The 12,363-nt window shown below is 41.9% G+C and overlaps 1 protein-coding gene across 2 annotated transcripts in view; it reads left to right on the top strand.

Annotated features, from left to right (window-relative positions):
* pik3c2b (phosphatidylinositol-4-phosphate 3-kinase, catalytic subunit type 2 beta) overlaps positions 1-12,363 on the top strand; it is a 186,716-nt gene that overhangs the window by 57,169 nt on the left and 117,184 nt on the right. For both annotated transcript variants that reach the window (XM_034165394.1, XM_034165393.1), the window contains exon 3: positions 1,823-1,923. In XM_034165394.1, coding sequence (XP_034021285.1) covers positions 1,823-1,923 — 101 coding nt within the window. The remainder of the gene's footprint in view (positions 1-1,822; positions 1,924-12,363) is intronic.

The raw sequence follows: 12,363 nt of genomic DNA, 5'->3' as shown, positions 1-12,363 counted from the left end.
GGATCCTCGCTATATTTCTCAGATGGAAAAAAGCAGTTCTAGTAACATCCCTGATGTGGAGGTCAAAAGACGACATGGGATCAAAAATTACCCCAAGGTTCTTCATTTTGTCCGTATGATGTATGACACACGAACCCAGGCTGAGCACCAGCTGGTCAAACTGATGCCGATGTCTCGCTGGACCAAGAACCATGATTTCAGTCTTATCAAAGTTTAAAAGTAGGAAGTTACTAGACATCCAACTTCTCACTGATAGAAGACAGTCCTCCAGGGATTTTATGGGAGTGAGATTTCCCGCAGTTATCGGCATGTACAACTGAGTATCATCAGCATAACATAATAATCAATGTGTTTTTACTTGACAGTTTAAAGTGAGTTTTCTTTGTTTCAGAGGGCTTCAAACCCATTAAAATTCACTAGAATATACAAAATTTTACTTGCTTTTTAAAAAAAATTCTGGGGGCGCACTCCCAGACCACTCATAATCAATAATGTGTTTTATTTGACATTTTGAAGTGACTTTTACTTATTTCAGAGGGCTTCATACCCATTACATTTCACCAGAATATACAAAATTTGACTTGCTACACCCCGCCCACCCACCACCCTTTTATGTACCTTTATGTTCAGGTTTTGCATTCTTTTTATACTTTGTCTGTCTCTCTCCTTAGAGGCTATTTAGAATAGATTTGTATGCTGTATAATGTGTTTGTTGTATTAATTGAGGAAAAAAGTGTGTGCCCCCACTACGCCACATTTTAGGGAATTGCTGGCACTGATTTTTGCCAGGAAAAAAAATTCAGTCAGATGAAAATTTACTGCTTTAACCCATGTACTAAGTGTAGTGCTTTCTTAAATGTTTGATTCAAGACATGACGGAGCGCCCGCCTTCCCCCAGTGCGTCTGCTGAAATAAATAAACAACGGCTTTGCAAATACCAGCAACAGAACAGGCGTGTCACAAATTATGAGCAGCAGTGAGAGTCACCTCAGCTCAGAACAAACTGGTTCACACACACACAGCCACTTCACAGAGGAGTTTTCCTGGATCGAAAATCTCCACGGGTGTTATCGCAGTTCGTCGGTAGAGTCCAAATCCCTAACCCTAACCTGAAATTATACCATGTCACGATTAACCCAGCTAAACCGCACAGTGCTAAACTGTGGCACTGTCACTGTAGCTAATGTCACTGAGCTATCTATGTGCTAATTAATGCTAACACTACTAACATGAAAATGTAATATCAAAGTTTCACACGACAGAAATACTGGACTACAGACTTCCTTGATAGTCCATCAGAATGAATCACACAGGGAGCCGTATTATCACAGATGTTTGTCATTAAAGGGCAGAAGCGATCAAGACTATAGCAGCTAGCAGTAACTGTTAGCGGGCTCTGGACACTGCACACTAGTTGTCATTCATAACTTTAGGCTTGAACTAGCTTACGACTGATGAGTTATGGAACATTCACCTGCCGTACGGTTGTCATGAATGGACATGCTAGTGATAGAAACCAAAACTATTCGTTTTTGTTTTACATGCCAGGCTGTAAATGTGTTCATTTCTGTGGTAAAGTTTGATAGTTTAACATGGGTGTCTATGTGGAGTGACTTTCTTTTGGAGCCAGCCACAAGTGGCCATTCAAGGAACTGCAGGCTTTGGCACTTCCACATTGGTTTCATTTTTCAACACTGAAGGTGGGCCTTAGTCAAATCCTCACTGATGAGATCATTTCTAGGTGGAGAAGAGTTGGAGGAGGCTTTGTGTTTTATTGGCTAAAGGCATAACAGTGGGTGTGTGCTCTGTGTGTGATTGACAGGTGTCACTTGGCTCCAGAATGAATGGATTCAGCTACGAATTGTTCCAGGTGTCAGAGGAGCGAGATGAGGAGGTGGCGGCATTCTGCCACATGCTGGACGTGTCAGTAACACTCACACAAACACACTTTGACCTTTACATCATGACCTTTAGGTAGAACTGTAAACCTCTGAGGGTGAAGGTTTACGTGGAGGCATGAAGGAGGTGCAGAACCACAGATGTCCACACAGAGATGCAGAGGCTGAAATCTGCCAGAAGCTGACGGTCAAGTTTACAGGATAAACGCTGCTAAAAACTAAATACTGAGGTGTTTTTGTAAAATCATTATTAAGTAAGTCCCTTCAGCTGCTCCCTCATTTCCACCCTGGGTCACCACAGCAGTTCTGAAGTGGATCTGCATATTGATTTGGCACAAGTTTTATGCCGGATGACTTCCTGACTCAGCTCCATATTACATGTTGAATAGCAGTGGTGGGGTTTGAACCATGAACCTTATGCACTGAAAAAAAGCACACAAACCACTTATCCACCTCCCCTGCCTACTGAGCAGCTTTTATAGTTTTTATTTATTCGTGTGACTGAAAATTTGACAGGTTGCAGTTTCCAGGCTGCACTGAAGCACCTGAGCCATCTACACACAAATCAAATCAAATCAATTTTATTTATATAGCGCCAAATCACAACAAACAGTTGCCCCAAGGCGCTTTATATTGTAAGGCAAGGCCATACAATAATTACGGAAAAACCCCAACGGTCAAAACGACCCCCTGTGAGTAAGCACTTGGCGACAGTGGGAAGGAAAAACTCCCTTTTAACAGGAAGAAACCTCCAGCAGAACCAGGCTCAGGGAGGGGCAGTCTTCTGCTGGGACTGGTTGGGGCTGAGGGAAAGAACCAGGAAAAAGACATGCTGTGGAGGGGAGCAGAGATCAATCACTAATGATTAAATGCAGAGTGGTGCATACAGAGCAAAAAGAGAAAGAAACACTCAGTGCATCATGGGAACCCCCCAGCAGTCTAAGTCTATAGCAGCATAACTAAGGGATGGTTCAGGGTCACCTGATCCAGCCCTAACTATAAGCTTTAGCAAAAAGGAAAGTTTTAAGCCTAATCTTAAAAGTAGAGAGGGTGTCTGTCTCCCTGATCTGAATTGGGAGCTGGTTCCACAGGAGAGGAGCCTGAAAGCTGAAGGCTCTGCCTCCCATTCTACTCTTACAAACCCTAGGAACTAACGTATTTTCCGGACTATAAGTCGCACCGGAGTATAAGTCGCACCAGCCACTTTATCATTATAAAGAAAAATAAACCATAAATAAGTTGCACTGGACTATAAGTCCCATGGACATACAGGTATGTTAACTTAACATGAAAAGTTCAGATGGTAATATTGTGACGGCTACCGTTTTCAGATGCATATTTCACCAGTCGTAACTTACAATCTGCAGAGTATGATTTTCTTTTTGGTGGCATTTTTTCGGGCCTTCTCCGTTGTCTTGTTAAGTTATCAGTAACGTTGAAATTTTTATTTTTCTATGGTAGTCAGAAGTCGCAGGAACAGTCACACAAGCCTCGAGTGCCCTCTCGTGAGCTGCATCTTACCTACAGATACGTTTGCATTTTGCGGACCACATTGCGAGCCGAACCATGCAGCACCTACCTGCGCAGCTCATGACCACCCAGCGTTGTCGATCCAGCTCCTTCCAAGTGCAGACGCTAATCCTCCGCCGTCGCTCAGTGCTCCCATGCAGCTCTCAGCGTCAACTCTGCTCACACTGATATCCAAGGGTTGAAGCTGTCTTGTTAGCCGTCCCGGAATAAACACCATGTTCGTCTGCTTCAAACGCTATTCACAATCTTCGATGCCAGCTCCTTCCAAGTGCACACGCTAATCCTCCACCGTCGCTCACCCGGTGCTCCCACGCAGCTCTCAGCGTCAACTTAAACACTCTGCTCACACTGATATCCAAGGGTTGAAGCTGTTTTGTTCGCCATGCCGGAATAACAGCAAGCACCGTATTCGTCAGCTTCACACGCTGTGGGTGAGGTGAGGAATACGCGTCCAACGTTCTGTTCTCTGATTGGATATCGCGACCAGCGTGACTTATAGGACGGCCGCCATACTACAGTGTCCATGATCAATCAATCAATCAACTTTTTTTTTTATATAGCGCCAAATCACAACAAACAGTTGCCCCAAGGCGCTTTATATTGTAAGGCAAGGCCATACAATAATTATGAAAAACCCCAACGGTCAAAACGACCCCCTGTGAGCAAGCACTTGGCTACAATGGGAAGGAAAAACTCCCTTTTAACAGGAAGAAACCTCCAGCAGAACCAGGCTCAGGGAGGGGCAGTCTTCTGCTGAGACTGGTTGGTGCTGAGGGAAAGAACCAGGAAAAAGACATGCTGTGGAAGGGGGCAGAGATCGATCACTAATGATTAAATGCGGAGTGATGCATACAGAGCAAAAAGAGAAAGAAACAGTGCATCATGGGAACCCCCCCACAGTCTACGTCTAAAGCAGCATAACCAAGGGATAGTCCAGGGTCACCTGATCCAGCCCTAACTATAAGCCTTAGCGAAAAGGAAAGTTTTAAGCCTAATCTTAAAAGTAGAGAGGGTATCTGTCTCCCTGATCTGAATTGGGAGCTGGTTCCACAGGAGAGGAGCCTGAAAGCTGAAGGCTCTGCCTCCCATTCTACTCTTACAAACCCTAGGAACTACAAGTAAGCCTGCAGTCTGAGAGCGAAGCGCTCTAATGGGGTAATATGGTACTACGAGGTCCCTAAGATAAGATGGGACCTGATTATTCAAAACCTTATAAGTAAGAAGAAGAATTTTAAATTCTATTCTAGAATTAACAGGAAGCCAATGAAGAGAGGCCAACACGGGTGAGATATGCTCTCTCCTGCTAGTCCCCGTCAGTACTCTAGCTGCAGCATTTTGAATTAACTGAAGGCTTTTTAGGGAACTTTTAGGACAACCTGATAATAATGAATTACAATAGTCCAGCCTAGAGGAAATAAATGCATGAATTAGTTTTTCAGCATCACTCTGAGACAAGACCTTTCTGATTTTAGAGATATTGCATAAATGCAAAAAGGCAGTCCTACATATTTGTTTAATATGCGCTTTGAATGACATATCCTGATCAAAAATGACTCCAAGATTTCTCACAGTATTACTAGAGGTCAGGGAAATGCCATCCAGAGTAAAGATCTGGTTAGAGACCATGCTTCTAAGATTTGTGGGGCCAAGTACAATAACTTCAGTTTTATCTGAGTTTAAAAGCAGGAAATTAGAGGTCATCCATGTCTTTATGTCTGTAAGACAATCCTGCAGTTTAGCTAATTGGTGTGTGTCCTCTGGTTTCATGGATAGATAAAGCTGGGTATCATCTGCGTAACAATGAAAATTTAAGCAATACCGTCTAATAATACTGCCTAAGGGAAGCATGTATAAAGTGAATAAAATTGGTCCTAGCACAGAACCTTGTGGAACTCCATAATTAACTTTAGTCCGTGAAGAAGATTCCCCATTTACATGAACAAACTGTAATCTATTAGACAAATATGATTCAAACCACCGCAGCGCAGTGCCCTTAATACCTATGACATGCTCTAATCTCTGTAATAGAATTTATGGTCAACAGTATCAAAAGCAGCACTGAGGTCCAACAGAACAAGCACAGAGATAAGTCCACTGTCCGAAGCCATAAGAAGATCATTTGTAACCTTCACTAATGCTGTTTCTGTACTATGATGAATTCTAAAACCTGACTGAACCTCTTCAAATAGACCATTCCTCTGCAGGTGATCAGTTAGCTGTTTTACAACTACCCTCTCAAGAATCTTTGAGAGAAAAGGAAGGTTGGAGATTGGCCTATAATTAGCTAAGATAGCTGGGTCAAGTGATGGCTTTTTAAGTAATGGTTTAATTACTGCCACCTTAAAAGCCTGTGGTACATAGCCAACTAACAAAGATAAGTTGATCATATTTAAGATTGAAGCATTAAATAATGGTAGGACTTCCTTGAGCAACCTGGCAGGAATGGGGTCTAATAAACATGTTGATGGTTTGGATGAAGTAACTAATGAAAATAACTCAGAACAATCGGAGAGAAAGAGTCTAACCAAATACCGGCATCACTGAAAGCAGCCAAAGATAACGATACATCTTTGGGATGATTATGAGTAATTTTTTCTCTAATAGTCAAAATTTTGTTAGCAAAGAAAGTCATGAAGTCATTACTAGTTAAAGTTAATGGAATACTCAGCTCAATAGAGCTCTGACTCTTTGTCAGCCTGGCTACAGTGCTGAAAAGAAACCTGGGGTTGTTCTTATTTTCTTCAATTAGTGATGAGTAGAAAGATGTCCTAGCTTTACGGAGGGCTTTTTTATAGAGCAACAAACTCTTTTTCCAGGCTAAGTGAAGATCTTCTAAATTAGTGAGACGCCATTTCCTCTCCAACTTACGGGTTATCTGCTTTAAGCTACGAGTTTGTGAGTTATACCACTGAGTCAGACACTTCTGATTTAAAGCTCTCTTTTTCAGAGGAGCTACAGCATCCAAAGTTGTCTTCAATGAGGATGTAAAACTATTGACGAGATACTCTAACTCCCTTACAGAGTTTAGGTAGCTACTCTGCTCTGTGTTGGTATATGACATTAGAGAACATAAAGAAGGAATCATATCCTTAAACCTAGTTACAGCGCTTTCTGAAAGACTTCTAGTGTAATGAAACTTATTCCCCACTGCAGGGTAGTCCATCAGGGTAATGTAAATGTTATTAAAAAATGATCAGACAGAAGGGAGTTTTCAGGGAATACTGTTAAGTCTTCTATTTCCATACCATAAGTCAAAACAAGATCTAAGATATGATTAAAGTGGTGGGTGGACTCATTTACTTTTTGAGCAAAGCCAATAGAGTCTAATAATAGATTAAATGCAGTGTTGAGGCTGTCATTCTCAGCATCTGTGTGGATGTTAAAATCGCCCACTATCGCCCACTATAATTATCTTATCTGAGCTAAGCACTAAGTCAGACAGAAGGTCTGAAAATTCACAGAGAAACTCACAGTAACGACCAGGTGGACGATAGATAATAACAAATAAAACTGGTTTTTGGGACTTCCAATTTGGATGGAAAAGACTAAGAGACAAGCTTTTAAATGAATTAAAGCTCTGTCTAGGTTTTTGATTAATTAATAAGCTGGAATGGAAGATTGCTGCTAATCCTCCGCCCCGGCCCGTGCTACGAGCATTCTGACAGTTAGTGTGACTCTGGGGTGTTGACTCATTTAAACTAACATATTCATCCTGCTGTAACCAGGTTTCTGTAAGGCAGAATAAATCTATACATGATGCATTGCATTTCCTTTTCTGGTGGCCATTTTAAAACATAGATCGAGTCTGTCACGTAAAATTGTTTTGTTACAGTAAATTAATTGAGATCCTACCGGTATATTTTTCATTTATAAGTCGCACCGGAGTATAGGTCGCACCCCCGGCCAAAACATGTAAAAAAGTGCGACTTATAGTCCGGAAAATACGGTACAAGTAAGCCTGCAGTCTGAGAGCGAAGCGCTCTATTGGGGTCTATTGGTACTATGAGGTCCCTAAGATAAGATGGGACCTGATTATTCAAAACCTTATAAGTAAGAAGAAGAATTTTAAATTCTATTCTAGAATTAACAGGAAGCCAATGAAGAGAAGCCAATATGGGTTTAATATGCTCTCTCCTTCTAGTCCCTGTCAGTACTCTAGCTGCAGCATTTTGAATTAACCGAAGGCTTTTCAGGGAACTTCGGTCGGCCACCTTTGTGGACGCGGCCATCTTTGCAGCCACTGCCTCTGCTCGCCCGTCTTTACATTGCGGCCTCTGCGTTGCGGCCTGTGCTCGGCCGACTCTGTCGCGGCCTTTGAATTGCGGCCTCTTCTCAGCCACCTTCGTGTTGAGCCCTCTGCGTCGCGGCCTCTGCTCAGCCACCTTTGTGTCACCACCTCTGCGTCGCGGCCTCTGCTCAGCCACCTTTGTGTCACCACCTTTGCGTTGAGCCCTCTGCATGGAGACCTTTGACTTTCCAGGTCAAATGTCTGCACTGAGAAGATGAAGGTTTGTGAGGTCGTGGATGGGATCAAACAAAAACAGTGTTTTCACTGTTTCACTGGTGGTTGGCTCTCACTGCGGTATTGTATCACTTCCTGTTCCGGACCACAGCGGTGTTTTGCTGTATCTGTTAGCTGTTTAATCTGCGCAGTTAGATTGATCTAGTTAACTAGATAATGATTTGTTTCACAGTGTAATCTTCACGTGCCTTAACTAAAGCACTCCCTCTGCTGAATCACCTCTAAATTATTTACACTTTATTCACTTTGCGTGTTTTTAGGAATCCGCTAGCTTAGCACAGCTACTAGCTCTTAGCCGGTTTAGCATGGCAGCTTCTCCTGTCTCTCCCGCACTTTTCTGCTCTGGGTGTGAAATGTTTAGTTATTCCTCGGCCTCCTTTAGCAGTAATGGTACTTGTAATAAGTGTAGCTTATTCATAGCTTTGGAGGCCAGGCTGGGCGAATTGGAGACTCGGCTCCGCACCTTGGAAAATCCTACAGCTAGCCAGGCCCCTGTAGTCGGTGCGGACTAAGGTAGCTTAGCCGCCGTTAGTTCCCTCCCGGCAGATCCCGAGCAGCCGGGAAAGCAGGCCGACTGGGTGACTGTGAGGAGGAAGCGTAGTCCTAAACAGAAGCCCCGTGTACACCGCCAACCCGTTCACATCTCTAACCGTTTTTCCCCACTCGGCGACACACCCGCTGAGGATCAAACTCTGGTTATTGGCGACTCTGTTTTGAGAAATGTGAAGTTAGCGACACCAGCAACCACAGTCAGTTGTCTTCCAGGGGCCAGAGCAGGTGACATTGAAGGAAATTTGAAACTGCTGGTTAAGGCTAAGCGTAAATTTGGTAAGATTGTAATTCACGTCGGCAGTAATGACACCCGGTTACGCCAATCGGAGGTCACTAAAATTAGTATTGAATCGGTGTGTAACTTTGCAAAAACAATGTCGGACTCTGTAGTTTTCTCTGGGCCCCTCCCCAATCGGATCGGGAGTGACATGTTTAGCCGCATGTTCTCCTTGAATTGCTGGCTGTCTGAGTGGTGTCCAAAAAATGAGGTGGGCTTCATAGATAATTGGCAAAGCTTCTGGGGAAAACCTGGTCTTGTTAGGAGAGATGGCATCCATCCCACTTTGGATGGAGCAGCTCTCATTTCTAGAAATCTGGCCAATTTTCTTAAATCCTCCAAACCGTGACTATCCAGGGTTGGGACCAGGAAGCAGAGTTGTAGTCTTACACACCTCTCTGCAGCTTCTCTCCCCCTGCCATCCCCTCATTACCCCATCCCCGTAGAGACGGTGCCTGCTCCCAGACCACCAACAACCATTAAAAATCTATTTAAGCATAAAAATTCAAAAAGAAAAAATAATATAGCACCTTCAACTGCACCACAGACTAAAACAGTTAAATGTGGTCTATTAAACATTAGATCTCTCTCTTCTATGTCCCTGTTAGTAAATTATATAATAATGGATCAACATATTGATTTATTCTGCCTTACAGAAACCTGGTTACAGCAGGATGAATATGTTAGTTTAAATGAGTCAACACCCCCGAGTCACACTAACTGTCAGAATGCTCGTAGCACGGGCCGAGGCGGAGGATTAGCAGCAGTCTTCCACTCCAGCTTATTAATTAATCAAAAACCCAGACAGAGCTTTAATTCATTTGAAAGCTTGTCTCTTAATCTTGTCCATCCAAATTGGAAGTCCCAAAAAACAGTTTTATTTGTTATTATCTATCGTCCTCCTGGTCGTTACTGTGAGTTTCTCTGTAAATTTTCATCCCCCAAATTAACACCTGCATCAAATCAGATCTGCTCGTTGACACTGACCCTATGTGTCTTTTTGCAAGGAATGTTTTTGCAGTTTTTGCTCTATGGCAAGATGCATTATCATCTTGAAAAATGATTTCATCATCCCCAAACATCCTTTCAATTGTCCAAAATATCAACATAAACTTGTGCTTTTATTGATGATGTAATGACAGCCATCTCCCCAGTGCCTTTACCTGACATGCAGCCCCATATCATCAATGACTGTGGAAATTTACATGTTCTCTTCAGGCAGTCATCTTTATAAATCTCATTGGAAAGGCACCAAACAAAAGTTCCAGCATCATCACCTTGCCCAATGCAGATTCGAGATTCATCACTGAATATGACTTTCATCCAGTCATCCACAGTCCACAATTGCTTTTCCTTAGCCCATTGTAACCTTGTTTTTTTCTGTTTAGGTGTTAATGATGGCTTTCTTTTAGCTTTTCTGTATGTAAATCCCATTTCCTTTAGGTGGTTTCTTACAGTTCGGTCACAGACATTGACTCCAGTTTCCTCCCATTCGTTCCTCATTTGTTTTGTTGTACATTTTTCGATTTTTGAGACATATTGCTTTAAGTTTTCTGTCTTGACACTTTGATGTCTTCCTTGGTCTACCAGTATGTTTGCCTTTAACAACCTTCCCATGTTGTTTGTATTTGGTCCAGAGTTTAGACACAGCTGACTGTGAACAACCAACATCTTTTGCAACATTGCGTGGTGATTTACTCTCTTTTAAGAGTTTGATAATCCTCTCCTTTGTTTCAATTGACATCTCTCGTGTTGGAGCCATGATTCATGTCAGTCCACTTGGTGCAACAGCTCTCCAAGGTGTGATCACTCCTTTTTAGATGCAGACTAACGAGCAGATCTGATATGATGCAGGTGTTAGTTTTGGGGATGAAAATTTACAGGGTGATTCCATAATTTTTTCCTCAGAATTGAGTGATTCCATATTTTTTTCCTCTGCTTGGTCTAAAAAAGTAACCGTTACTGACTGCCACAATCTTTTTTTCTTGATTTCTTATAGTGTTTCTTAAAGCCAGAAAGTTGCCATTTGAAATGACTTTAGTTTTGTGTCATGTCTGTGATCTGCTTTTTTTCTACAAAATTAAACAACTGCATGAACATCCTCCGAGGCCGGTGATTCCATAATTTTTGCCAGGGGTTGTAGTTCTCTTTGGCTGCTTTCAGTGATGCCGGTATTTGGTTAGACTCTTTCTCTCTGATTGTTCTGTCTGAGTTATTTTCATTAGTTACTTCCTCCAAACCATCAACATGTCTATTAGACCCCATTCCTACCAGGCTGCTCAAGGAAGCCCTACCATTATTTAATGCTTCGATCTTAAATATGATCAATCTGTCTTTATTAGTTGGCTATGTACCACAGGCTTTTAAGGTGGCAGTAATTAAACCATTACTTAAAAAGCCATCACTTGACCCAGCTATCTTAGCTAATTATAGGCCAATCTCCAACCTTCCTTTTCTCTCAAAAAGTCTTGAAAGGGTAGTTGTAAAACAGCTAACTGATCATCTGCAGAGGAATGGTCTATTTGAAGAGTTTCAGTCAGGGTTTAGAATTCATCATAGTACAGAAACAGCATTAGTGAAGGTTACAAATGATCTTCTTATGGCCTCAGACAGTGGACTCATCTCTGTGCTTGTTCTGTTAGACCTCAGTGCTGCTTTTGATACTGTTTACCGTAAAATTTTATTACAGAGATTAGAGCATGCCATAGGTGTTAAAGGCACTGCGGTGGTTTGAATCATATTTATCTAATAGATTACAATTTGTTCATGTAAATGGGGAATCTTCTTCACAGACTAAGGTTAATTATGGAGTTCCACAAGGTTTTGTGCTAGGACCAATTTTATTCACTTTATACATGCTTCCCTTAGGCAGTATTATTAGACAGCATTGCTTAAATTTTCATTGTTACGCAGATGATACTCAGCTTTATCTATCCATGAAGCCAGAGGACACACACCAATTAGCTAAACTGCAGGATTGTCTTACAGACATAAAGACATGGATGACCTCTAATTTCCTGCTTTTAAACTCAGATAAAACTGAAGTTATTGTACTTGGCCCCACAAATCTTAGAAACATGGTGTCTAACCAGATCCTTACTCTGGATGTCATTAGCCTGACCTCTAGTAATACTGTGAGATGTCTTGGAGTCATTTTTGATCAGGATATGTCATTCAGTGCGCATATTAAACAAATATGTAGGACTGCTTTTTTGCATTTGCGCAATATCTCTAAAATTAGAAAGGTCTTGTCTCAGAGTGATGCTGAAAAACTAATTCATGCATTTATTTCCTCTAGGCTGGACTATTGTAATTCATTATTATCAGGTTGTCCTAAAAGTTCCCTGAAAAGCCTTCAGTTAATTCAAAATGCTGCAGCTAGAGTACTAACAGGGACTAGAAGGAGAGAGCATATCTCACCCATATTGGCCTCTCTTCATTGGCTTCCTGTTAATTCTAGAATAGAATTTAAAATTCTTCTTCTTATTTATAAGGTTTTGAATAATCAGGTCCCATCTTATCTTAGGGACCTCATAGTACCATATCACCCCAATAGAGCGCTTCGCTCTGACTGCAGGCTTACT

Source organism: Thalassophryne amazonica, unplaced genomic scaffold, assembly GCF_902500255.1.
Source record: "Thalassophryne amazonica unplaced genomic scaffold, fThaAma1.1, whole genome shotgun sequence".
In the NCBI taxonomy this organism is placed as follows: Eukaryota; Metazoa; Chordata; class Actinopteri; order Batrachoidiformes; family Batrachoididae; genus Thalassophryne; species Thalassophryne amazonica.
This window is presented reverse-complemented; position numbering and strand designations above follow the sequence as displayed.